This window comes from Astatotilapia calliptera, chromosome 8, assembly GCF_900246225.1.
Source record: "Astatotilapia calliptera chromosome 8, fAstCal1.2, whole genome shotgun sequence".
Lineage (NCBI taxonomy): Eukaryota > Metazoa > Chordata > Actinopteri > Cichliformes > Cichlidae > Astatotilapia > Astatotilapia calliptera.
Genome location: NC_039309.1, coordinates 6,204,121 through 6,229,458, shown reverse-complemented (window position 1 = coordinate 6,229,458; position 25,338 = coordinate 6,204,121). Strand labels below are relative to the sequence as shown.

The 25,338-nt window shown below is 38.9% G+C and overlaps 1 protein-coding gene across 29 annotated transcripts in view; it reads left to right on the top strand.

The window, feature by feature from the left end:
* ank3b (ankyrin 3b) overlaps nucleotides 1-25,338 on the top strand; it is a 176,265-nt gene that overhangs the window by 120,205 nt on the left and 30,722 nt on the right. For 12 of the 29 annotated variants that reach the window (XM_026178137.1, XM_026178136.1, XM_026178135.1 and 9 more), the window contains exons 24-34: nucleotides 151-210; nucleotides 2,894-2,929; nucleotides 7,067-7,190; nucleotides 12,225-12,327; nucleotides 13,942-13,986; nucleotides 14,892-14,998; nucleotides 16,808-16,840; nucleotides 18,374-18,598; nucleotides 23,970-24,124; nucleotides 24,725-24,936; nucleotides 25,090-25,297. In XM_026178137.1, the coding sequence (XP_026033922.1) occupies nucleotides 151-210; nucleotides 2,894-2,929; nucleotides 7,067-7,190; nucleotides 12,225-12,327; nucleotides 13,942-13,986; nucleotides 14,892-14,998; nucleotides 16,808-16,840; nucleotides 18,374-18,598; nucleotides 23,970-24,124; nucleotides 24,725-24,936; nucleotides 25,090-25,297 (1,308 nt within the window). Of the gene's footprint in view, nucleotides 1-150; nucleotides 211-2,893; nucleotides 2,930-5,605; nucleotides 6,038-6,277; nucleotides 6,513-7,066; nucleotides 7,191-9,556; nucleotides 9,569-12,224; nucleotides 12,328-13,941; nucleotides 13,987-14,891; nucleotides 14,999-16,807; nucleotides 16,841-18,373; nucleotides 18,599-23,969; nucleotides 24,125-24,724; nucleotides 24,937-25,089; nucleotides 25,298-25,338 lie in introns of those variants that run through there. The other 17 variants (XM_026178122.1, XM_026178120.1, XM_026178119.1 and 14 more) reach the window with 11 other exon arrangements.

The window sequence follows — 25,338 nt, the reverse complement described above, 5'->3', positions numbered from 1 at the left end:
TATTTTCAATGTAACAAATGGAACTAAAACATTTAATAATAATAATCACGTTTATTTTCAGTTCTTCCTTTTCCTATGATTTTGATGTGAATATGATTTCTCCATCTATTTTTGGTTCTTTTTTTGTCTTTCCTTCATTCAAACACACAGTGTATAAAGCCAATATCCCCGAAATGATCACAGAGGACTATTTTTCTGATGTGGAAGAAGGTATTTTATTTTTTTAATCTTTCTACATTTTTTGTTCTTTAAAGCATTTCCTTTTACAACCCTTCTCTAACGCGTCATTCATTTGTTCTAACTATTTCCAGTCTCTTGCTTTTCTTGTGTCACAGTGGAATCACGATTCATTCAAAATAAATAATAACTCACATGTAAAACAGCCTATATTATGCTACAGATTAATAATGCTAATTGAGGAAAAATGTTTCGATACTGCAGATCTTTTTTTCACCAAAGCACCTTTATTTGTCTGTCAAAATGCACAAAGGTGTCTTTGTCATTTATGTCTGCTTGCAAAAGACTAATAAATGTCTAAAAGTTGCAATATGATGGGATGCACTTGAAATCAAATTAACCTTGAAGGAGATAGAGGTGGATACTAGCAATAGAATTGGCAAAAAAAAGTGCCACAAAACACTCATCTATGCTTACACGTTTAACATGTTTTGTCTCGTAATGTCAGTTTCAGGCTACTATATTTCGTTAAGGTTAAGCAGGTAACAAGACAGAATTTTTTTTTAAATAATCATCAATTAGTTGTATTAATGTGCCATGTTTTTACCTCCTCCAGATTGATTTTTGGAGTATTTCATATATCTGGTTGCTAGCAAAAAGCTCCGATGTCAACCATATTAGAAAAAAATTATGTTTGTTTTATTGTGAATATAGTGAAGTCACAGCACTGTGGATGTCTTAAACTTATGATGTGATGAGGGTGATTTATTGACGTGACACTAGAAGCAGTGTTTTCAATTACTGAGAATCACTAACTTTGGCATGGCTTTAAAATGGCACTACTCTCTTCTTCATTGTTTTCCCAAGTATTTTTCCAAAACTTTTGTTCTTCATTCATGCATGTGTGAGACACCACGCTGTACTTGAGTACTTTCCCCTGCTGCCTTCCCCCTTCCACACGCACACACTGCATTTTTGTGAAACCTCCTGTACTTTTGTGCAACCAAATGCAGGGGATATGCCTTTCTGCCGGTTGCCATGCCAACTGTCTGGATATGGAGCGTCGGGAAGTGTGTAACAGATTTCTTTTCACACCGCGGAGTAGAATACACATACACTTGATCCTTTGTCTTCGTGGGCTTGTCAGTGATGCTTTCATTGTAGTTTCACACGTTCAGGCCAAAGCAAACACACTGAAGCAGCTGCTGCAGTGTGTGTGTGTGTTTACTCTTTTCTACTCTTTTTTTAGACTCCTGTATGGCTCACAAGGATCTGAACTTGAGCTCTTGACCACCAGTGCCCAATGACAAACAGACAGGGAATTAATGATCAGTAGATTTCTTTTTTTTTTTTTAGGGGGGGAGCTTGGCTCGTCCTCCCCCCTGTGGTGTTTTCCCAATGATAGGCTTTCATTTTTAGCTTGTCACACGCTTCATGGTTTCTGTAGTTTACAGTGGATAAATATGAGCAACTTGCAGAAATGTAATCTACTTTTAACAGTTCACTTTCCTGCAGTAGTGTGAATATATCACAAAATTACTAGAAAACCTCTGCTGATGTCAAATACAGTGTACTTAATGAAATGTAAATACAGTATAGCTCTATGTCTCGATATTCTGGTGACCTCACAGTGAGTTTTACTGAGTTTTACTGGTCCAAGTTTGCATTAGAAATTTGAATTTTTTGAGGGAAAATAGGATAAAAAAAAAGAGATGAGATGGCAACTGATAAAAACGAAGGCTGGAGTAATGTGATCATACACAAATCTCGCCTCCGCCTTCTAGCTTTTTGAAATAGGATGTGACAAGTAAAGTGTGGCTCTGACTTGAGATTGACAAGTCATTACCCAGTGAGCATACCCTAGTTAATCCTCCTCTTAATAATGACCATAATTTACATAATGAACTACATCTTTCATTTACTTTGTCCCAAAAACTAGCAAATTAGTTTATTACATAATACCGAGGTCCAAAGTAAGGGAGCTAAGGGCAATTTTCCTGTTTAGTTTTTGCAGACACGTGCCTGCTAACCATGTGATACTAAATTTTCTGCCATTTTTGATGTGTAATACTCCTGGTGACAGTGTAAGTTAGTGTGAGACCAGTCTGAAACCACTGGTTGTGAGAGGAAAAAATGTGCATTTCCTGAACGGATGCCAAAAACCTTGTTGGGATTGCTTTGGTTGCTTGCAGATTGCCAAGGTTGTCCATAGATTATTTGGAGGACACCAACTTCTCTGCAGACACTCAGCTACTCTTCAGATGGTAGTGAAACTCCACAAGCAAAAAACGGAGACCGTCAAGTTTTACTACAAAGTGTATGCAGACGAGTTGGCATCTTCCGTGCAAACTACAGACGACTTTGGCAATATACTAGAAATGAAAGCAATTGCAAGAACATTGTCATTGCGCCAGTCTTTGAGACTGATTTCACCTAGCTACAACCAGGAACCCCAGGAACCCCTTGCCAACCAGTCTGGAAATGCACATGTTTTTAGGACGGACAAGTTTTGAGAAAGGTGCACATGATGTTACACAGCAAACCTCTGCAGACTTGTATAACCAAAAGTGTTTTTTTCAAGGAAAAGAGTCATCCCCCTACTGGTCATGAAATAGTTTCCTCTTTTGAGAGCTGGAAGCTAGGTCCATCTTTTACACTGTGTGTTTCCAAATGTAGACAGAAATGGTCAAATGTGATTCTGCTTGTGTTTAAACAGAAATGGATGTTGGAAATATCTGCATCAGCTATTCCTGTAAGTCAAACGAAAGTGATCTTGTTGTAACTAACTCTAATACCCAGCGTGAACTGGCACAGCTGAACTGATGCAACTAAACACTGTGTGTGATTTTGTTGGTATTAAAAAAAAAAAAAAAGATTTCATACATATGTGCATGACTTGCCTTCACGCTGACTTTGTGCAGTGCTTGTTTTGATTGTAGAGCTTCAGCAGTGTGTCCGTGTTTAATTTTTGATCTAAAAATATAACGAGGGCAACTCAACGCGCACAAATATACACTCTCAAGCTCACATACCAGTGGAGGAATGGTGTTTAACATCTCCAGTAACACACTCAATCCATGATCTAAATCAGGAGACCCCTGTGCAATTTGTAAACTTTGCCTTCGTGAGAGATTTTCCAGACCAGTAAAGTCAGTTAAAGTTGGTTAAAGGATTTAAAGGGTAAAACATACACACGGCATGTCGGTATTCAGTTTATGACCAATAACCAATGTAGTGACTGATTTTAATGTCTTTTTTCCATCTTTGGCCCTTTATTCCTGTCTGAAGTTTTGCCGATTCACATTGTAAATATAGCTAAATATAGCAACCTGTCATTTAAGGAGGACAACCTGTTCATTTATGTAATAGAACTGATTAATAGGCTGCAAATAAGAACCTTCTTTCAGACATGGGCTGCCCAACAATGCTGGTGTTATCACTGTATTCAGGGGATGGCATTCTGTCATTGTGATGAGTCACTTGCATTATTGATCTCCTCCCAGTTTCACTCAAATGTTCCCAGAACAGTAACAGAAAGAGTCAGTGTTTCCGAGTTTTTAGGTACTAAAACTCATGAGATCAGAGTTTCCTTTACAGCTGTTTTCTTTATAGTACCTTTGAGAATTTGAGAAGGCTATAACAAGTAATTATGGGAAGCCATCCAAGCAGTCTTTAGTAAACTTTAGAAAAAAAAGAATCAAACTTTTACCAAACTGCAGGTTATAAATCGCCCCTGAAGTGAGCTACAAGTGTGTGTGCAGGTCTCATGCTTTGGAGAAGCTTGCAAACAGACTGTGGCTTTCTAGTACTTCTATATATGTAATAAGTATGTAATAAACTCAAAAGAAAACTTACATAAACAGCTGGAACCAACAAACAAGAAGTAGCTTTTCAGCTGTTTTTAAATATACTTGTTTTGTTTTTAAAATTGGGTAGTCTTGTTAGGTGGTTACCATAAAGTTGTTATCAACTTTTCAATATGGGTGAAAGCCACTATGTGAAAGGTGTTTTTGTGGTTTTGGAAAGTTCTGTGTTCACTAACCCTCGATATTTAATTATCTGGGGGCTTCAAGTTTTTAATACAGCCTTAGATAGAAAGTGTTTGGACATGTGGCACATAAATGGTCAGCATGAACAGATTTGCTTCTTGGCTTTAAAATGCATTACAGAAACTTGATGCTTTTCTTAATAGCCAAGGGCCCTAAAGTTTGAAAACAGTCTCTAGTGATTTTCCAAAGTCAGATTCTGTTTACTGCCTAAATGTTACCTCAAATGAACCCTTCCACATCTATTACGGGCAGAAAATGCAAATTTGAAATTGAATTAATTTGGAGGTTCAAGAATCAGGTGTTGGTGTATCAGTGGGCCGGTGTTATTGGCCAGCATTAGCTATTTAACAGTCTTTCTGTACCAACATTTAAACTAGCTGATAAATGAACATTTAAAAAGTAAAGACTGGAGAAACACCCTTCAATTAATTTACATATAACAGAGCAATACCTGTTTATGTTTTGTAGCTGAATAAAAAAAGGGCTGATATATCAGAATACTGGCTTTTACAAAATGATATGATAAAATCTGTGTCAGTATTGATCTTAAAAATCCATCAGGCTCTAGCCAGAACATTGACTGTCAGCCTTGTGGATAATATAACACTTGCAAAAAAAGACAGGAAGGTTGGAGGTAAAATAAAAAAGATAATGTTTTTAAAACAGTACACTGTCCTTTTGAAAATTAACAGTGCAGTCCATAGAAGTGCAAACAGGCATGTCAGCAGAATACTTTGAAAAATAATGGGATAATGTAGAAAGAAAACATGTTCATGAAAATAACATGTTGAATTGCAACTACTGCAGATACACTGAGTATTGGTTTTGTTGACTAGAATCTAAAAAAGTGTGTATACAAGTGAAGAATTTGCATTATCCACATTATCCATGACAATGTACAACATCGGTTTGTTGCACAGATAAATACATGCCTGTATTTCCCTCGTGTCTCTAGATGCTTCGGTGTCAGTGCCAACCGGTATAATCTGCATTGCTTCATCCTTTGTTTTCATGTGGGTTGTGGCAGAAGTCACATTGTTAGAATCTTAAGCTAAATTTGGCGAAGGTTGCTTTTAGTCACCAAAGCTCACTCTGCCCATACTGCAGTCTAGAACCTCTGCATTATTATCAGCACATTTTGCTGGACTTGGAATGGCTTTTCAATTTTCTACCAAGCTGCAAGTTCCAGTTCTTTATTAGATATTTGCATAATATCTGATTCAGGAAAGACGTGGCAAAGTTACAACTTTCTGACATGCAAAGCAGCTGAATGAGTGAGGTCATTTGTGACTGACACCAAAGAATTTACATGGAGAAGCAAGAGAGATAAAAAAAAAGGGGGGGGGGGGGGGGGGCAGACAGAGTCAGCCGTGCTTTGGAAATTAAAGAGACATACAATATGATATGTAAACAAACCAGTGCACGAATAGAAATCACAAGATTGAGAACTGGAAGTTAAGGAAAACAGAGTTTGTGCATTCCACTCTATGTGTACATCCAGTTTCAGTGTTAGACGGCTAAGTCTAAGTCACACACCCACTTACTATTTCTGTCTTGCAGTGAGCTCTAGGTGTCTGTTCGGAAACACACACACACACACTCACACACACACACTGGATAATCCTGGAGTGGGTAGGCGGGAGAAAGCCGATCTGTTTGTGTGAGTGCCGGGCTGTGAAAGAAAGATAGACAGTGTGTGCAGGAGAGAGCGACAGAGAGCTAAAGGGAGGTTACAAGTCGAGGAAAAGTTAGTTCAGGGCAAAATCCTCCAAACTGGACTTGTGGCTGAATGAAGTGCTTTAAAGCAGGAGGTGAGTTTGTGGCTAACTGAGGAGGGGGTTTCTGCTCATGTTGAAGCTGAGATGAGAAGGGTTCCCGGAGAATGGGTTGGAATGTGGCCAGATGGGGTCTGTAAAATGTTTGTGAATATGTGTGTGTGCAAGAAAGAGAGAGAAAGTTTAGGGGGAGGGGTGCTGTACCAGCAGGGGGTGAGGGGACACGAGAAGGAGAGGGGGGGTCTCTGTTGCTTTGTGGTTGTTGGAATGCCTTCCTTTTCTTTCCCCTCATTTTTCCGCCTGCATGCACTTGCTCTCCTCCCCTCGCTTTTTTAACTCTGCAGTCACAGGTTCATCAGTAGGATAGGAACTACTGTACCTCTGAGGGGAATAGCATGCTCCTACCTGTTTTCTTGCGACACCTGTAACGTATGTTTCTAACCACTTCTTTGCAACATACTTGCAATGATGTCCTGGGGCTCGGCTGCAGAGAAAGCATTTTCTTCTTGTGGTCAGTTAAACCTGCTGAAAACGTACCTTTATTTTGATATAAAAGTTAGTTTTGTAGGCCCTGATAGTGGAATTATTTGCTGTTTCCAAGCTTCACTTGTTACTGTTAACCATTTTTTGTCACCAGGAGACAGAGACAAAAAGCTTTCAGTGACAGCAGGACTTTTGTTTGTGTTTGTTGAACCAAAACTGGACTGGAAAACAGCCTGTAGGCAGAAGCTGCATTGATCTGTCTAAAAGAGCCAGTGTGTGTGTGTGTGTGTGTGTGTGTGTGTGTGTGTGTGTGTGTGTGTGTGTGTGTGTGTGTGTGTGTGTGTGTGTGTGTGTGTGTGTGTGTGTGTTTTGGTCTGCATGAATGATAAAAAACAGGGCCAACTGACTGGGCAGCACAGATTTGTGTTAAAGATCTAACTTGCTAAAAGAAACCCAGAAAGCAGTTATTGATTGAAGAGACTGTGACCTTAAAGTTTTGGCATTACCTTCTGCAGACGAGAGTAAAAATGTATGCAGAACCTTTTTTGTAAAGTTAACGCTCTCTGTGTTTTAAACCACCAGGTGACGATGCGATGACGGGGGACACGGACAAATATATGGCCCCCCAGGATCTGCGGGAACTGGGCGACGACTCACTCCCTCAGGACGGCTACATGGGCTTCAGCATTGGGGCACGATCTCAGAGGTAACATGCTATAACATGCAGCAATTTGTGTTTGTGCTGTGTCTGTTCCTAGCTTTTGTATGTTTTCTACATGTAGCATTGTAACATCAGTTGTTATGACATACATAACATTGCAGCTGCCGACTGTGAGAAATGTGGAGGTTTACAAAAATATAAAATTTCCATGGCTAAAAAAAAATTACCACGGTTGTAGTTTTGTTTCAGCATTTTCCCAGAAGCAGTATTTATAGATCCACGACTCTTATAGATCCAGGCATAGCTTCTGGGTTTAAAATGTGAAGACAACTATCTTAAACGTGCAATCTTGCTGAAGGCCAGCAAGGTGCAACTCTTCTGTTTGTAAAAAGATTAAGAAACTGACCTTAATTCTGACTTAAATTATGACCTCACTAAACCTTTTCATGATGATTTTATGGTCTCCTCTGGAAGTTTAGGTCTATTAACTTGGTGATGGTGGCATTTAGAATAAAATAGATGATAAAGGGTGTAGCTATGTTGCGATTTATTTAGACAAGTCACTGTGTCAGGCAGAATCACCTTTGTCTCTTTATACAGCCTAATATCTGACATGGGAACAGACAAATAGTAGAGTATTTGCAAAAGAATGAAGGTTTAAAGACTAGTTAAAGGTGAAAAAATCTTGTGAAGAAAGCGATTACCAACCTAACCGACTTAGCCCCTTGATTAGCCCTTTATTGATTTAAACAGAGCTTCCTTGCAAGCAGTCAGGTGGCTGCAAGCTATCACTACGTCACCAATCTTCTCATACCACATATTTTACAAAGATCTGCAGATAACGTGTGCTGTGGAACTTTTTCAGCAAAGACCTAAAAGAAAAAACATGGGCGTAGCATAGGTCAAATGGTTTTAAAATAAAACCTCTAAAGTACAAAACAAGAAACTGCTCTTTCACACGAGTTTATGGATTTTTATGGAAAAATAGTTGGGCAGATGCTTGTCTTCATTTGTGGTCATCTATTCTTTTGTAGTGCATTTTATCTTTATTTAATGGGTCTTTTTCAGACACAGTTACTGCTTGACTAGATACTGCAGTGTTAATCAGAACAGAGTTCATGAACTACTTTTAACAGCACAAGAAATCTTGTGATACCTCATGATCTAAAAATACAGTTTGCACACAGAAAATGGATAAACTCACAGAGCTGCAGGTTTTTAAGTTGAAATGATCTTGTTTGTATGTCAGAAGATTTTAAATAACAATGTAGCTTTCCATTATTCTGATCCCTACATGTCACACACACAAACACACCCAGAGGTTACAGTTTGCACCCTGCAACTGCTGAACTTTATGCTTGTATGAAAATATTGACACTTGTGCAACTGGCTGAAGAGGGAGGGGTTATTGAATATCTAAAGCGTGACACACATGCACGCTGAGCCACAGGAAATTAGAAGCACGTTCGATTGCATGGCCTTGAGTGCTGGGTTAGATCAACACACACTGTTTGAGGGGTGATGTCTGTGCGTGCGTGTGTGTGTGTGTGTTTGACCAATCTAGCTTAGAGATAGTTTAACAAACTGGTTTCTCATGCAGTAATTGGTTCAAATAACTTCCAGTGCAGTCCATCTAGAAGATAATAAATTTTAATAAAAATGTTATAAAAATAAAAAAGTTTTAGAAAGTGCCTTCCAGGTTTTCCTCATAATATTAACAGCAGAACATGAGTATCCTGCATAATTTATGATACTAGAGGTTGATGTAATACAAATTCTGATCCCCAATTTCAACTTAGCAATCTTTTTTTGTTAGAAAGAATAGAATAAAATAGCCTTCTATTGTCATTTTACATGTACAATGAAAATAGTGGAAGTTTGTTGTAAGAATAGATCAGATTTAAAGTCTTATTCAATGTGATGAGATGGAGAATTATCATCTGTGTGCAGTTCATCTCAGCTCTAGAATGTTTGGAGTTTTACAAACATCTGATTTGGTTCCATGGCCTGAAACACGGGCTATTTGGTTTCAGTCTTTTTGTTCTCCCCCTTTTTTTATAGCTACAACAGATAAAACTCAAATAAAACTAAGTGCTTCATACCCGCAGAGCAACAAAAAGCAGGCAAACCATAGCTAACTGATGAGAATGGTGGCGCATTTAGCAGCTATCGAGGCACATGTTTCTCCTCAGAGATTAAGGGTCATTCAGATCTCAGAGCTGGAATACTCTAACACCTCCCTATTTGCAACTCCTCCCTCATGCACAAAGTTTCAGGCAGCTGGTTAGGCAGTCAGCCATTTGTCATCATTGTACCAACCTGCATCTGTGCTCTGGCTTCTCGTCTTTCTGTCCACTCCTCTGTTTGTTCATGATGTTTTATTCTCTCCTCATGTCCGTTGTTAACGTTAGTCCGAAAGTCAGGTAAGACTCAAGGCATGACGAGGCCTCGCTATACCTCCCCCATCTCACCCCTTCCCCACTCCCTTAAACCCCAGTTGCTATCAGTATCATGACTCTGTGGTTCAGTGTAATGCATATTGACCATATTTGTTTAACACATTTGACTACTAACGCAATGATCTTGACCAGTTTTGTTAACTCTGTGGCACTGTGTGTTTGCTGTGGTTCACCTGTGTGATCTCTGTCTGATTTCTTACTTTCAGTTGAAAAGCGCTCAGCTGGCTATAGAGAATAGTGGTGTTTATTTTTATGTTTGACTGTATCTTGGTCTTTGTGGGTTTTCCACAAAGGTGGAGCTTTGCATAATTTTGATTTCTCCATCAAGCTTCCAGGGACCTGAACTGATATCTGTAGGCAATGAGGATGCTATTGCCTTCATCAGTTTAGGCTCAAATAGTTTATCCCTGAATACTTTCAGAGAATATATACTGAACACTCAGTAATAAAGATATCAAATGTGATTTCATGTGGATAAGTAGTTCCAAAATCAAATCGCAATGTGAAATTGCAATGTTATTGTGGAAGAAACAAATCCATGCCAAGTGACATTTTTGTCATCTCATAACATTGCAAGCATAGTCTGTAAAAGAAAAATCCTTTTGTTGTATCGAGGTCTGTCTAAAGCCAGCATTCACGTCCATTTTTCCGACCTCAGTAAACACTTTCCTGCTGATTTTATGGGCTCAGCTGCAAGTTTCAAGCCTGCTGCATAACATATAAAATTATTATCATAGCACTATGACCATTATCAGAATGAGAGAAGGAGGATTATCTATCATCTAAAGATATATTAACACGCTGTTAATCAATTCTGTGTCATAGTTAGATCCTTCGCCCCTGGCTTATCAGGTCCAATTTTAAACCATCAACCTGGCGAAGGTGAAAAAAATGATTCTTGCAGATCTCTGGGACTTCACCTCTGTGGTTGATGTCACAGAGACACAGCTGAAAAAGCTGAAAAACAAACAAACCAAAATAAATAAATCCCTGCAAACAGGTTGAGTAGCACTTTATTACTATAGTAACTATAGTTGTTATAGTTATTTTCCCTGATTTCCAAAGCTGTGACAGCATAAATTTGGTCAGTTGCAGTGATAGTCCCAGAGCAACATTAATGAGAAATTGCTAGAAGTAGAATTACTTGTAAAAGTATTCAAATTTTAAGTTGGAGCTGTACAAATGAATTTAATGTTATTTAGATTGTTGTTTGGACAGGACAAGTGAACCTCTTTCAGTACTGAATAGCTTCACAACACAAGACTGACTTTAACTATGGGCTGTAACAGAAGTCAGATATCGTCCAGTCTTTTTTTAAATCATATCTTTGGCTTTTTATAGAAAATCAAGACTGCTAATTATGCCCTCATTAAGATCATTAAACATTTTTGTTCTGCAGTTTCCTTTAGTTTAACTAGTACACAGTTTCATGCAATATACATTTATCTCTGCGATCGTGGCTCAAGAGTTGGCAGTTCGTCTTGTAGCCGGAAGGTTGCCGGTTCGAGCCCCGGCTCGGACGTTGTGTCCTTGGGCAAGACATTTCACCTACCACCTACTGGTGATGGCCAGAGGGGTCGATGGCGCAATATGGCAGCCTCGCTTCTGTCAGTCTGCCTCAGGGCAGCTGTGGCTACAACTGTAGCTTGCCTCCACCAGTGTGTGAATGTGAGAGTGAATGAATAGTGGAATTGTAAAGCGCTATATAAATGCAATCCATTATTAACATCCCCCCGAAATTATTCCACCAATTTGAAATAAAACTTTTTTTTTTCTTCTTCAGGAATAATATATGTTGAGGACATAACTTTTGAGTCCTGGAGACACTAATCAATTGAATGGAATGAATGGAAAAAGGACTCCCAGCTATAAATGTAAAATCTTTGGATAATTGTATGAAAAAATAAATCTGTTGCAGCCACATCTGCTCTTGGTTTCCACAGCCTTGTGATTTTAGCACTTAGAGTTGTGCTGTAGAGCACTTCCTGCCATTGATAGTTAATTGGTTCACAATAGTTTACTTGCATAAAGCTAATGGCACTGATGTAATTGCTGTTGGGATGTTGCAGGCAAACATTCGTCATGTCATCGCTCAGGAATGCTTTTTATTTGCCTCATAAAAGTTTGTCTCAAAGCTCCCATCACAAACAACATTACAGCCTGCACAAGCTGACAGATGTATACAAAGACATGAGGAGTCAAAATAGTGCCAGCTGATTATCAACAAAGTTGTCATTATTATGGGTAAATACCAGTACTGTACACTGATCGCCCCAGAAGTACAATCTCATCTGCATCTGAAATTTTTTATTTCGATTTTTAATCACTTCAGCGAAATTACACATCAGTCATTTCTCTCAGCTTTTAATCTGTTTTCTTGTGGTTGTTGTTGTCTCTGGTGCCATACAGTCAGGTTCCTGGAAGCTGCATGCATTTAATGTGTTTGTGTTTGTTTTTTTTGTTTTGTTTTTTCTGTTCACTTTCATACCCCTTTACCCTCTGCCCCCCCCCCCCCTCCCTCCCCCCTACCACCACCACCTCCTCCTCCTCCTCTTCCTCACCTCCCCTTTCCATCACTGTGACTGTTGTCTTGGTAATCTACTACGACAACCACACCAAGCCTTCGTTCCTTCAGTTCTGATAGGTCCAACATGCTGAACCGGAGCTCGTTTACACGGGACAGCATGATGATAGAGGAGATACTGGCGCCGAGTAAGGAGATGGTACGTACACTGACTGGACCTTCGGGTCTTAAAAGTGGACTTATTGTGCTTTTTCTTATTTCCTGTCACATGAATCATGTTACAATGTTTAATCTCTAACATAACCAGGGCCAACGTGTCAAATAATGAGGTCAGTGTATTTACAAATAATCCAGACTGCTCTAAACTCTGTTTCACAAAGTCCCTAATATGGACATCACACATAAAAGTCACATCCAGCTGCTGTTCAAATCTTCTGTTTGCAAGGAGCAGCCAATCACAATAAAGTTGGCTTAAAGGAGGGGTGATGGGCTCTGAATCAGCTAGTTTCAGATTTTGGATGAAGTGAGAGGCTGCTCATATAATAAGGATTATTATGAATTGCAAATCATGCAAAGCTACTCTAGTGGGAGCAAAAAATCAGTTTGAAGCTGCTCGTGCTATGCTTCATACCTCTTGCTGGCTGCTCCCTTAGTTTAATTCTCTCAGCCGGTAATCCGCTGGTCATTAACTTCACAAGTGACACACTTCTGTCTCCAAATGTACCAAGGTGTCTTGGTGCTGTGCCAGAGGCTATGCAATACACCAATCCTCTTACACTTGTGTTGCCACTGACATAAAGACGATCAATCAAGTTACAATTTACTGAAAGAGGAAATGAGATTAGTGCTACCTGCTGCTATCTAAGAGGGATTATTGTGATGTCCCACTTACTTGAAAGATGCAAGAAAATAGCATTTAAGGTTAAGAAGAAGAAGAAGAAGTTCAAGTAAAACTTGTTCATAGAATACCCATGAGTTCAATGACAGCGCGGATAAAGATTATGCTTGCCTGTGAAGTGACAGGTAAAGTCTTTCTTGCATAAGCAGTGGCAAATGTGCATCTCTGTTTCTTAAAATGTAAAATTGGCACCAAACATGACTCATTGAACTACTTGGTTTGCTATCCACAAAAAAGCTGAAACCTGCTGAAAACTGCTAAACAGTTTTGCTTTTTTCTTTTCTTTTCTTTGGGAATTACTTCAGCCAGAACATGGTACAAAATCTTTATATGTCAGCTAGCTATCGTGTTGCTATTGCATAATTTAATTCTGCATTGAATCTGCGTAGAGCCTCTAATGTAGCTGACACAACAGGCCTACGCCTTTTCCATCATGTATAATATCAGTGGAGGTTATCTATCCTCCTCCAGTCGATTTAAAAATCCCACTGAACACCACTCAACCTCTTCAAACCTTTATTTTTTTAGTTAATGCTTGACTGTAACACAACTGACCATTTTACTAGATTTACACAAAAAAACAGATAATTTTATTAGATAAAAATAATTTGGACTTTTGTTTGAAACTCTGACTGGTTCTTTTATATTTGATTGCTTTTGCAAGCTGAAGGGGCATTTGGACCCAGAACTGGATAATATGGTTTAACTCTGAATTAAAAACTTTGCTCCTTTGCACAAAGAGTGGTCAAAAACTCTGTGGGGTCTATTTAACTGAAATTTAAAAAAAAAAAACCTACATCTGAGACTATCTGCAAATTTATGACACTGGGACATATGATTGTGTAACTGGAGAGTAAAGATGTACTAGTTATTGAATAATTGAATAACCACTTGTTTCCTCTAACGCTCCTCCAGATGCTTCGTAAGGAAAAGTCTTTCATTGTAGAGCAACACAATAAGGTAGATGTAGAAGTCATTATGCACTCTTCGTGTCAGTGGGTTTCCACATGTTGGTATCATTTAGTTGTGTAAAGCATTGTTAACTTTTCTTTTTTTATATCACTTATTTCATCAGTTGGATTCAGTTGTTACCGTACTGCGTGTATTTACAGTGTTTTAGTAGAGTAGCCTCCCTGTTTTTACTTATCCATGTGCCTTGGATAAGTAAAACCAAACTTTGTGTCTTTGTCACTCCCCGTTTTTCTGTAGCAATTTGGAGATTAATATAATACTCCAAGTATTTTTTCCTCATTAAATGTGAGCGAGTTTTCAGAAGTACTCTAAAATCTTAGCTTTAATTTCCTGTTTGAAGCATGGCCTTCAACTTGACATGTCATATTGGTGCACATCTGGAATATAAATAGTGAATCTGAATCTTTCAAGAGCATCCTCAGACTGATGACACAACGGGCCTGGTGTCAGTGCATCTGTCTGTCTGTAAACATTTTTAGTCGCTTGTTTTCTGCCATCTGATGTCTGTTTTTTCTTTTGATCCTTAATGTGGTGATTTTTCATTTGCATTTTACTCCGAGCTTCGTTTTGAATGTCATCAAGATGTTTTTGACAGCTTGTGTTCTAATGAAATGTAACATCTCCTGATTTTTTTTTTTACGCTAAGCGACATCTGCTGCTGTCTTTCTCGTGAAGAAATTATTTTATGACTCATTCATAAATTTGCAAGAAATATCTACAAAACTAGTGATCCCCGTCTAAACTTTGACATTAAATAAGGAATATTGAAAAATCTGTAGCCTCCACACTATTAGCCTTGCATGTGCAAAAGCAAGTCTTTACATTAAAAGGAGAAGTTAGCTTAGATTTTCACACACTCGTGAATTGCACTGACTCTGTTGTCTTCTCCACAGCATTTGGCAGCGGCTAAGGACTTTGACAGCGACTCTCTGAGGAGGTACAGCTGGACTGCAGATGCACTGGATAATGTCAACCTAGTGTCCTCACCAATACACTCTGGGTAAGCATGTTTGAAAATGTGAATGGATAAGAACAGGAGGAAAGAGTGGGGGGAGTAAAAAGGGAAAATATCTGACTTAATCACAAAGATGGAGTGAAAAAGTGGAAGGAGAGGAAGGAAAACGGCTTACTAGTTTTATACCCTTTAGAGGAAAGGATGAAGTGACTGTCATCATCTCCTTCTGCTTATTGTGTGTTTTCTGTTTGTTCTTCTTGCTGTCTCATTTTCTTTCCCTCTGACAAGGCAGCTCATACATGCAGCATTTTTTCTTCACCCTTTTTAAGTCTTTAAAGCTAATACTTCGAGGAGTTCTGTAATTTAAAAAAAAATCAAACATTAATAACAAACAGGTGTAACTAGAAACTGCTGTTAAAAAGAAACTTTTAGTCACAACAAAGTAAAGCTGGAAAGTTGGCTCCTCCTCACCTTGATTTGAAGGTCACATAACTCATTGTCTCTCGCAGCAGCTGTAACAGGTAATCTTAACCTCTTGGTTAATTGCCCATTAAGGGACTCGTTTGAAAGTTACGTACACTGCCCGGCCAAAAAAAATTATAGTTGCATTAATTTTTTATCAAAACTTCGCCTTGTTTATGTGAAAATCAGACCACTGCGTAAAGCACATCCCAAGTTTCTAAGGCCTGGACTGAACCACTCTTTTACAATTTGTTATCTTAGAATATGCCATCAGAGAAGAAACAATGCACTGTTTAAAAAATGTGGTCATTCAGTATATACAGGTATTCAGCTGACCTCATTTCTGGGGTATATAACATATATTAAACCAGATATCACCAACTAAAGCAACCCTAGATTATAACACAGCAAGCACAAGGCATGATGGGTATATCGCTTCATCAACTACTCCTGGTGCCTGAGGCCCCCATCACTCTGGAGCAGGGTAAACTGGACTCATCCTGTCCACATTTACCACATAGATTTGTTTACAGAGTCCAATCTTTATACTCCTTATTAAACTGAAGCCTTTAATTCTGATTAGCCTCACTGATAGGACTACAGTTTGTTTGACTCTTCTGAAACATGTCTTACAATGTGTTTGCATGAGAAATGAGAAGCTACTCACTGCATCACTTAGAGATAATTAACCTGTTTCCAATCTAAACATATTATGGAAGACTCTTACGTATTTGCTTGGTTAAACGCAGGTGGTGAGTGTTTTTGGTCAGGCAGCGTATAGCTTCATCAGGCATTACTTTTTCTCTACTTGTCTTTAATGGATAAACTGTTAAGTTAGGATTACTTAAATTATATCTGTTACTTAAGTAAAGGAAGATAAAGCAATATTTTAAACAAAGTTTTATTTGACATGTTTGGTAATGGTGGAAATTTGCCTTTCAAGGGTAGATTTAGAGAAGAAGACTGGGGGGGGGGGGGGGGGGGGGGGGAATGAAGCCACTGCCAGCAGCTGGTTATCTTTAGATTAGTGCAAAGATGGGAGAGAGGGAAACTGCTACACTGGCTCTGTCCAGTGGAAAATCCACCTACAGGCAGCTCTAAAGCTTGATTATCAACATGTTATATCACCTATGTTAAAGCCGTATAAAGACAAAAATACAGTTCTTTTGCCTGTGTGATGTAATTGGCTGCTGGCTGTTTAACGAATAAAGAAGACAATCTCCTCATTCTAATCTCCACAAAACAGCAATTAAGACTATTTCCCACAGTTTTCCCTCAAATTCTTCCTTTAACTTGGGGTTCATTAATAATGATCTTCTCAGCTGTATTTCCGATTACAAAGCTCTGTGGTTGACCTGTCACTCCTGCGTTGCTTTGTCGTCCATCCTGCAGTTTTTCCTCTCCGCTCCCGCAGTACGACAGCAGGTGATTGACTGTGATTGGTTGCCTTCTTTTTATCACCACCACTACCTTTTTTTATTTTATTTTATTTCCCGATGACATTGCACCTTCCCTTTTATATTCACTCATAACATCTGTGTTTGCTGTTCTCACCCTGTGTTGTTACAGACTTGACGTAAAGTGTTTCGGACTGTTATCCCTGTATTTATTCCTTCCTGTTTGTTAGGAGAAAATCTTTGAGTTTCTAACTGATCTGAAAGAGTCTGTGTTGCCAGATCTGACCGAATGTGACTTTTAAATTTAATGTTGCTGACATATGCTTTAGCCATGTGTTATGGTTTTTGCATTCTCCAGCAGCAAGCCTCTACTGTCTTGACAATCACAGGATTAGCTTTAAATAGTCAGTAAAAACATGGCAGATATGTCATTGTAGATCAAAATGTTAAAACTGAAACTCAGTAAAAGCGTCAGTTTGGTTTATAATGTGACAGTGAACCCAGCTCAGTATTTTATTCTTGGACTCTGCTAGAATAGTTTTGCATGAATCTTACGCTGGCTCTCTGTGGAGTCTCTCCCTCTCCATTTAAGCATTCTCTCTTTGATTGGCTGCCAATTGTTAGCAGGGGATTTTAACAGCAGGTGGGCGGGGCTTTATTCACATACACGCCCCTCTTTATGGCGTCATGCAGGGCCAAGAGTAGAAAAAACTGACTGAAACGTTTCTTGAAACTTTGGCTGTGTTTAATATGAGTATAGATGACAGTTGGAGTGTATGTATGACAGAAAATAAGGAAGCACATAACAGATCCCCTTCAAGCATATTGTTAAAGCAACAATTCATGTGCTGTTTGTTAAATAACATAAAAACTAACACCACATTTTAGCTACAGTATTGCATGGTGTGCGTCTGTGTGTGTGACTTATAAGTTCCTTGATTGAGTTAAATGAGCTGCACACAGAGGTACGCTACCTTCTAATGTGGGTAAAAAGGCAAGACACACTGGAGGTTCCTGTGTTGGTGTCCTGGCTGTCGAATTTATATATCATTACAAAAAAACCCCAATAAAACATTTAATCTGACATCCTATGGAATCGACTAGTTTTTACATAATTCAAAAACATTCACTTTCTGTAAATGGATTTACCAAATTTGCGACATCTACACGCCAAAGCTGTTTTTGTTCTTATTTTATTTTTTCAACTTCAGTCATAGCCAGCACAGAAACCTCTGTACATTTTTGTTTTTTCTTCTTTGTTCACCTCTCTTTCTCCCTTTTACTCACACTTACTTTGTCAGTGTTTTGAAGATCACAGCATGGGACCTCGACTAAAGCTCCTCTCTGGTCATCAGTACAGCTGATAAACCAACATTTGTTTTTCTTCTTATTCCATTTCTTTTCTTTACCCTTTACTTGCCCTCTCTGGTTATCTCTTTTTCTCTTCACTTTGTTTTATCTCTTATCTTTGCACACTCCGTTTCCCTTCTTCTCTCTCTCCTGTCACTCTACGTCTCTCCCCCTCTTTTTCCGGCTCTTCCTACTTTTTACTTTCCGTCAGGTTCCTGGTCAGCTTCATGGTCGACGCCAGGGGTGGTTCCATGAGAGGAAGCCGTCACAACGGCATGAGAATCATCATCCCGCCCAGAAAGTGCACAGCACCCACCCGGATCACGTGTCGACTGGTGAAGAGGCACAAATTGGCGTCGCCTCCCCCGATGGTGGAAGGAGAAGGCCTGGCCAGCAGACTTGTTGAGGTCGGTCCCGCAGGAGCGCAGTTCCTTGGGTAAGACCTTCTTTTTAAACATCGCTGAGATTGTTTTTGCTGTTGCTTAACGGCTTATTTTTGTGCACCTTTGTTCTGTATCTTGACATTTCCTTCCTTCTGCTTCTTGCCATTGCCATTTCCAGCCACCTGCGTTTATATTGGAAAGTGTGAATGTGTGTATGTGCATGTTAGGGGTAATATTTGCAGTACAAGTCTTATTGTTGTAGTCTGCTCACCCCCAAGTAAGCAGTGTTTCCCCTTTGGCAAAGTAAAGGCAACATTAGTAATGACTGCAACATGTTTAAGAGTAAATATTGTAATGTAAATATGTAGCCATAATTTGGTTTTAATGTATAGCTGTATTGCATGTGAGGAGTTTTTTAAATTCAGCAGTTACAGTTTTAGTATGATTTTAAAAAAATGACTGCCTGTTTGATAAAGACGGCTAACAGCTGTGTATCTTGGTCCAAACTGCAAGACAACTCAAATATTCTGAAAGAATACTGCTGAATATGATGGGATTTCAATAGAGCATATATCAAGATATTTGTTTAGGATGACGCCAAACGCACAAATAGGATCACAAGTTGGAGTTCATAAAACCAGACACAAGGCACAGAACATGGCTCTCCCCGAACTGTATTACCACCTTAACATCAAGGAATATGATTGAGAGCGCTTTAGGCAAGTGTATAGCTGTGCAATTTTGGGTTGTTCCACATAATCAGCATGGGAAAAACTGAAAATTATTATTATTTCTTAATTGCTCCAAAACGGTGGTCTTATGCTGGTTTAAAGTCAACATGTAGCGTTAAGCCATGCAGCATTAAAAGATGATTAACTCGTTAGAAGCGCTTCTCAAAATCACACGGAAGAGATGGAAGTAATAAGTTCAAAACTAAATGTTTGGAAGTTCAACAAAGAATTGAATCCATTTGATTTATGGCAGTCGAAGCTTTGTTTGCATGATGTGTTTCCCAGTTGTTATAACAGCCACAAAATGGCACCAAAGTGCAGGGAAATAACAGCTGTGTATCTGGGTCCCAACTGAGTAGGTTTTCCATAAACCTGATGCTCTACACAAGTTAATTAGACAGATGTAAAATGAAAACGGGCATTACATTGATTAAAGTCTGGGGGGCCTTGTGGTTAGTCCACAGAATCAGTGACGAACACACAATTACACCACTGGACTTGTGATTTTTCTAGCAGAATTGTTTGCCAAACCAGTCCTCTACAGCCCGGTTCAAGTTTTAACAGTGCAACCTCTTCTTGCAATTTGTATTATCTCAGAAACTTTATCAATAATTTAAAAAATAGTAAACTTAGCAACTGTTTTTAAACACTTTTAAACCAGTTGAGGATATATATAAACGAATCCTTATGGTGCACGTGGCAGTACTGAGTCAATAATAGCTTGGCCACACTAGTGTTAAAACCTGCGGTTGCCTGGTGATGATTTTCTTTTTCGGCCTGACTCGTTTGCAGTAGGGGACTGAACTCAGCTGGTTGCCAATTCTGGTTATATTTTATACAAATGTGAAAATTGGGGGCACTTGTTTTTTATTTTGCAGTTAATTTATAATTCTGCAACAACTGTGTAACTATTTGTGGAGACATTTCAGGATTTTTGTTGTAGATCTCTGAATGTAAGCATTCGATGTGAATTTCTATGTATGTAGACGGCAACAGATTTGCAATGAAAGGCAACAGATTTGAAATTTGCTTTGGTTTTTCACAGTTAATTATTGCGTTATCCTAAACAGAATGCATGTGCAGTGATTGCCAGCTTGACCTCATTCGATTGCAAACCGATGGCAGGCTGGCTACACTTTATTGCCATTTTATTACTGTCTTGATGCACCAATGTGGCTTTGAAGACAGTAACTAACTAGGTCCATGTCCTTGAAGCAACAATCTCGAAGGCAACAAGTTCATTTCGCACTCTCACAGTAATTTTGGTTGTACTGCGGTCTGCAACAACTTGTGTAATATGGTTTAAGAGGCTGAAATGTTTAATTTCCATGTATTATAAAACAGAAAGTAGCAGCATTTGTTCCCATTGAGAAGCTGTCACCAGGAATTCGTTGCTATTTTTGCTTGAAAAATTTCTAATTATTGCCCCATCTGCTACTCATATTACTGCATAACTCATGAGATATGGTTAAAATAAAGAAATCTGTGATGTACAGGCAACAAATATTGCCTCTGTCGCTTGTTGCCATTACTGATGCCACTAATTGTACCTGTAACAATAAATAAGATGTTGTTACTGATAAAAGAGCTTATTACTGATACGGAAATAGAAGTCGGTGGTGTGTGTGTGTGTTTTTACTGACTTTGCGAGTGTGTGTTTTGTGTGTATGTGTGTTTCATTATTTTGCGGACACAGTAAACTACATCTCCCCAGAAAGCTGCCAGCCCTTAATGAAGGCGAGAGCCTGGTTTGTCCCGTGCTACAGCTGGGACCCAGAGGAACTAGATTTATTGGGTAGGAACCAAACATAGCACCCCTTTCCCTCCTCCCTGCTCCCCTTTCTCCTGTATTTCCCACCTCCCCAAAGGAAACAACATGACCGAGGCTGATTCATGCTGATGGTTTATTTTACCCATCTCTGTTGACTTTGATTTGATAGGTTACAGCATCAGTATGGGTGCCATGTAGTTTTGGGAAGAAATAATCAATATAGTTGGAAGATGGGTCAACCAGCAGCTGATTTGTAATAGCCTCAATGACTTAACAGGCAGAAATTAGTTTTTGCATACAAATTCTTCCTAAAACTACACAGTTTAACTGTGAACTCCATTACAGTTAATTTTCTGCCACTTTCATTTATATATCATTGTATTTTTTTTTAATTTCAGAAGCTCTCAGTGGGCCTCTGACGTCACTGAATGTAAAGGTTTTGATTGGCTGTTTGGACTGGACTGCGCTTGTTGGGCATGAGCCTTTTTTTCCCTGAAGCCAAGCATCATTCTGCTTCTCATGACTACTGTTATCAGTTTTATGTCATCTCACGATAATTTTATATAATTAATGTCAAAAGCTCTCGGTAGAAAGTGTTATACTGATGACATTTTTATGTGAGCAGGGTTAAGATCCTAAAGCGGTGCCTCAACATTCAATTTTGACTCTGTATGTCCAACAGTACATTTGAGTTAAGCTCAATGAACAAATGAAGCCAAACGAAGACCCAACCAGACTTTCAGGATTAGTTAAAGGGCCTGATCAAAGTATTACTTCAACCATGGGGGAACTAAATCCAGTTTAATGCACAGTTGTGTGCTGTACGTGTTTTATGTCTTCAAAAATTAATCAGGTGTCTTATCTAGACTTAAATCCAAGTGTGACATTTGAAGCTTTATATGCAAGTAAAAAAGGACAAATTTGAGCTGCCAAAACAAAAAACATTGAGCTCGGCAGCATAAAAAGGCCTGAACATCCAGAGAAGACAAGTTTTGTGGATGATCACAGGATCCTTTCTATGGTTAAGAAAAAAAACCTTTTCAACATCCACTGAGGTAGGCAGTAATAGAATGTAATCTACCATAAAAAGAAAGACTTTACCAAAGAAAATACACCAGAAAGTGCAAATTATTCATCAGCCCTAAAAGGGAAATGAAGAATGGTCATAATGAAAAGCATACAAACCTAGTGAAGGAGCTGTATTGCATGGTTTCAGGGACAGTATCCAATAGCAGTGGATCAATAGTATCCACTTGTATCAAGTCAACTTTACTATGTAGAAAAACTCTTTCTTCCGATGACCATGATAGCCAGCAGTAACCTTGCATGTTTTGTCTTTTATGGCACAAGAAACAAAGCATGCAAAGTTTCCCTAGAAGTGCCAACAGCTTTGAACCCGGGACTTTCTTGCTGTGACACCATCATACTCCTAGTTTTTATTAGTATTTTGTGTTTATTTTATTGCTTTTTTGGTGCTTTTATCAGCACAGAGTTATAGAGCTTTATGAACGTAAAATTGAAGCCACGCACAGTAGTTAAAGCACATGATTTCACCTTTACAAAAGTTTCTTTTTCTCAAAATTGAAGCAGTCCTGTTAGTTTTCTGGGACAGGTGACTTATCGTACCTACAGTGCGCTGAGGTGCGACTGCAATAATTGCTCCTTGTGTCTTTCAACTAGCTCAGTTTGTCTCTAATGCTGGCTCAAATTTATGAAAGTGAATTCTTTCTTCTTTGATTGAGAAAACAGGACATTCAAAAAAAACCAAAAACCTTTTCTATTTCATTTTTAATGTATATACTTACTCAGACAGCTTCACTTTAAACTTACTCTTCAGTTCTACTGCCTACTCTGAGAGTAGTGCATATTCATGTGTCTCTCTTGTGTTGCTATCATGCCTTGTTTAAGTAAGGGCTGTGCAGCTTTCTCCTCCCTCCCCTCATTACATCATGACATCATCTGTCTCGTCAAGTCGTGCAAATTCACTCTGAACGTCCCATCGACCCTGCAGCATGGCCGCCGCAGTGATTATGACGCTTCACTCTCATCAGCAGAACCACATTTCATTCACGACTGTATGTTATTAAAATCAGTGTCTCCACACTTTGTACTTTGTGTAAATTTGGTAATACTTTTTATTTGAATACCATGAATACTGTAGTATCTTCTTAAAGAGTTGTCATTTGAAAACTCTGTCATCGTTTGTCGTTCAGGTTTAGATTTAAATTAATCTAGCACAAACTTCCCTCACCATTCTTATAAGAGAGGACTACACTGTCTGCTCTCCCAGCTGCTCCGATAAAGGCCCTCATTTAAAAAAAAATGTGGAACGTCTTTCCTGAGGGCTTGTCATTTGATTCATGAATGACTTTGAGCATAAAAAATAACTTTGCCTAAGTGGGTTCTAAGAATCACATTTGTAACATAAGCATCTGAAATCAGTGATTATAATCAGCAATCTAAATGAATGTGCAATTTCTCCACAAACAGGTGTTGGTTAAGGAATGGAAAAGCAGACTGAAGCCAGGCATCTTGTGTTATTTTATGGATCAAATCGTGAATTGACAAAAAACAAACATGAAAGAGTTTGGACAGAAGCAGAGATGTATAAAGTTCAGAACACTTATGTGCCTTGAACTGCAATAGCCCAACATGATTTTTAAGAAACCCCTTTACATCAAGTTAGAGAAAATTTGCTCATCAGCCTTACATTTCAAGTTACTACTGAAATGTGTGGTTTTTGTGTTTACTTTAGATTTTTACTATGACTTTACTATCAGTCCATTTTAGAAAAGAGGCCCCAGCTCCTAAAAACAAATGGTAGAGTGGTATCTTTCGTTTTGGCTTACATACTTACTTGTCATGCCAATCAGTCAAAGTCAAAGTCAAACAATGATATTTCCTCGACATATACCTTACCAGGCCTGTGATAGTGGAGATCCCTCATTTTGGCTCGATGCGGGGCCAGGAGAGAGAGCTGATCCTGCTGCGCAGTGAGAACGGAGAAACCTGGAAGGAGCATCTGTACGACTGCAAGACTGACGACCTCAATCAGCTCCTCAATGGCATGGACGAAGGTGAAAAAAGTGTTCTAACTTTGTTTCGCTATGCTAGCATCTGCAGCACTAAACACCTAAACCACAAGTACTTCAGTTTCTGTTTTAGAGCAAGCTGTGGTAAAAGTTAGCGCATTAATGAGCAAACACTGAAATAAACTGAAGCAACACCCTGATGATAACTGGCTCAAGCTGATTGGAGCGCGTGTAAAATATGTATGACAAACAGGTTGATTTCTGTGCCGAATAATGAGATACTTGGCTTAATTTGGAGGAAACCCAAAAATAATTCACATGGAGTAAATGACCTGATTAAATTGCATAGAAATCAGATAAAACATCAAACGAGCTTGATCACAGACTACTTCTAGTACAGCGAACATACATTGGCAAATATTTCAAGATTTTAAGATCATTCTGGGATTTAATCTGAAAAATGCCTGTAAGTGTTTGTAAGTCTGTAAGTGCACATTTTTGTGATTACAGAATGTGATACTGAGGGACTGCGCTTGTGTTTGTAGTCAGTGAAATAACTAAAGATTTTAAAGTTTACTCCATGAGGTCGTTTTTTTCCCTTTTTTCCCCCATTTCATTTATTTGATTTCTTTTCATTCCCTGTAGAACTGGACAGTCCCAACGAGCTGGAGAGGAAGAGAATCTGCCGCATTATCACCAAGGATTTCCCGCAATACTTTGCAGTAGTGTCTCGTATCAGACAAGAGACGCACCAGATGGGACCAGAGGGCGGGACTCTGTGCAGTCGCAGCGTCCCATTGGTTCAGGCTTCCTTTCCAGAGGGAGCACTAACCAAGAAAATCAAGGTTGGATTGCAGGTGAGTTTGAGAGATGTAAACATTTGCTTTTTCAGTTTAACTGCAAGAGTTTATGATGTATAGACAAAATCACACACAGTACTATATATGTACAGTAAGGCTACAAAAATAAAACAACAAAATCCTCCTTCCCTGTTGGCTCTGCTATCCCAGGCTCAGCCAGTACCTGATGAGGCCGTGAAGAAAATCCTTGGTAATCGAGCAACCTTCAGCCCCATTGTTACTGTGGAGCCAAGAAGAAGGAAGTTCCATAAACCAATCACCATGACAATCCCAGTCCCGCCCCTCTCAGGGGAGGGGCTTACAAATGGCTACAAAGGAGACTATACTCCCTCCCTGCGCCTTCTCTGTAGCATCACAGGTATATGTGTTTTTTAGATGCCAAGAGAAGAAATATTTGAA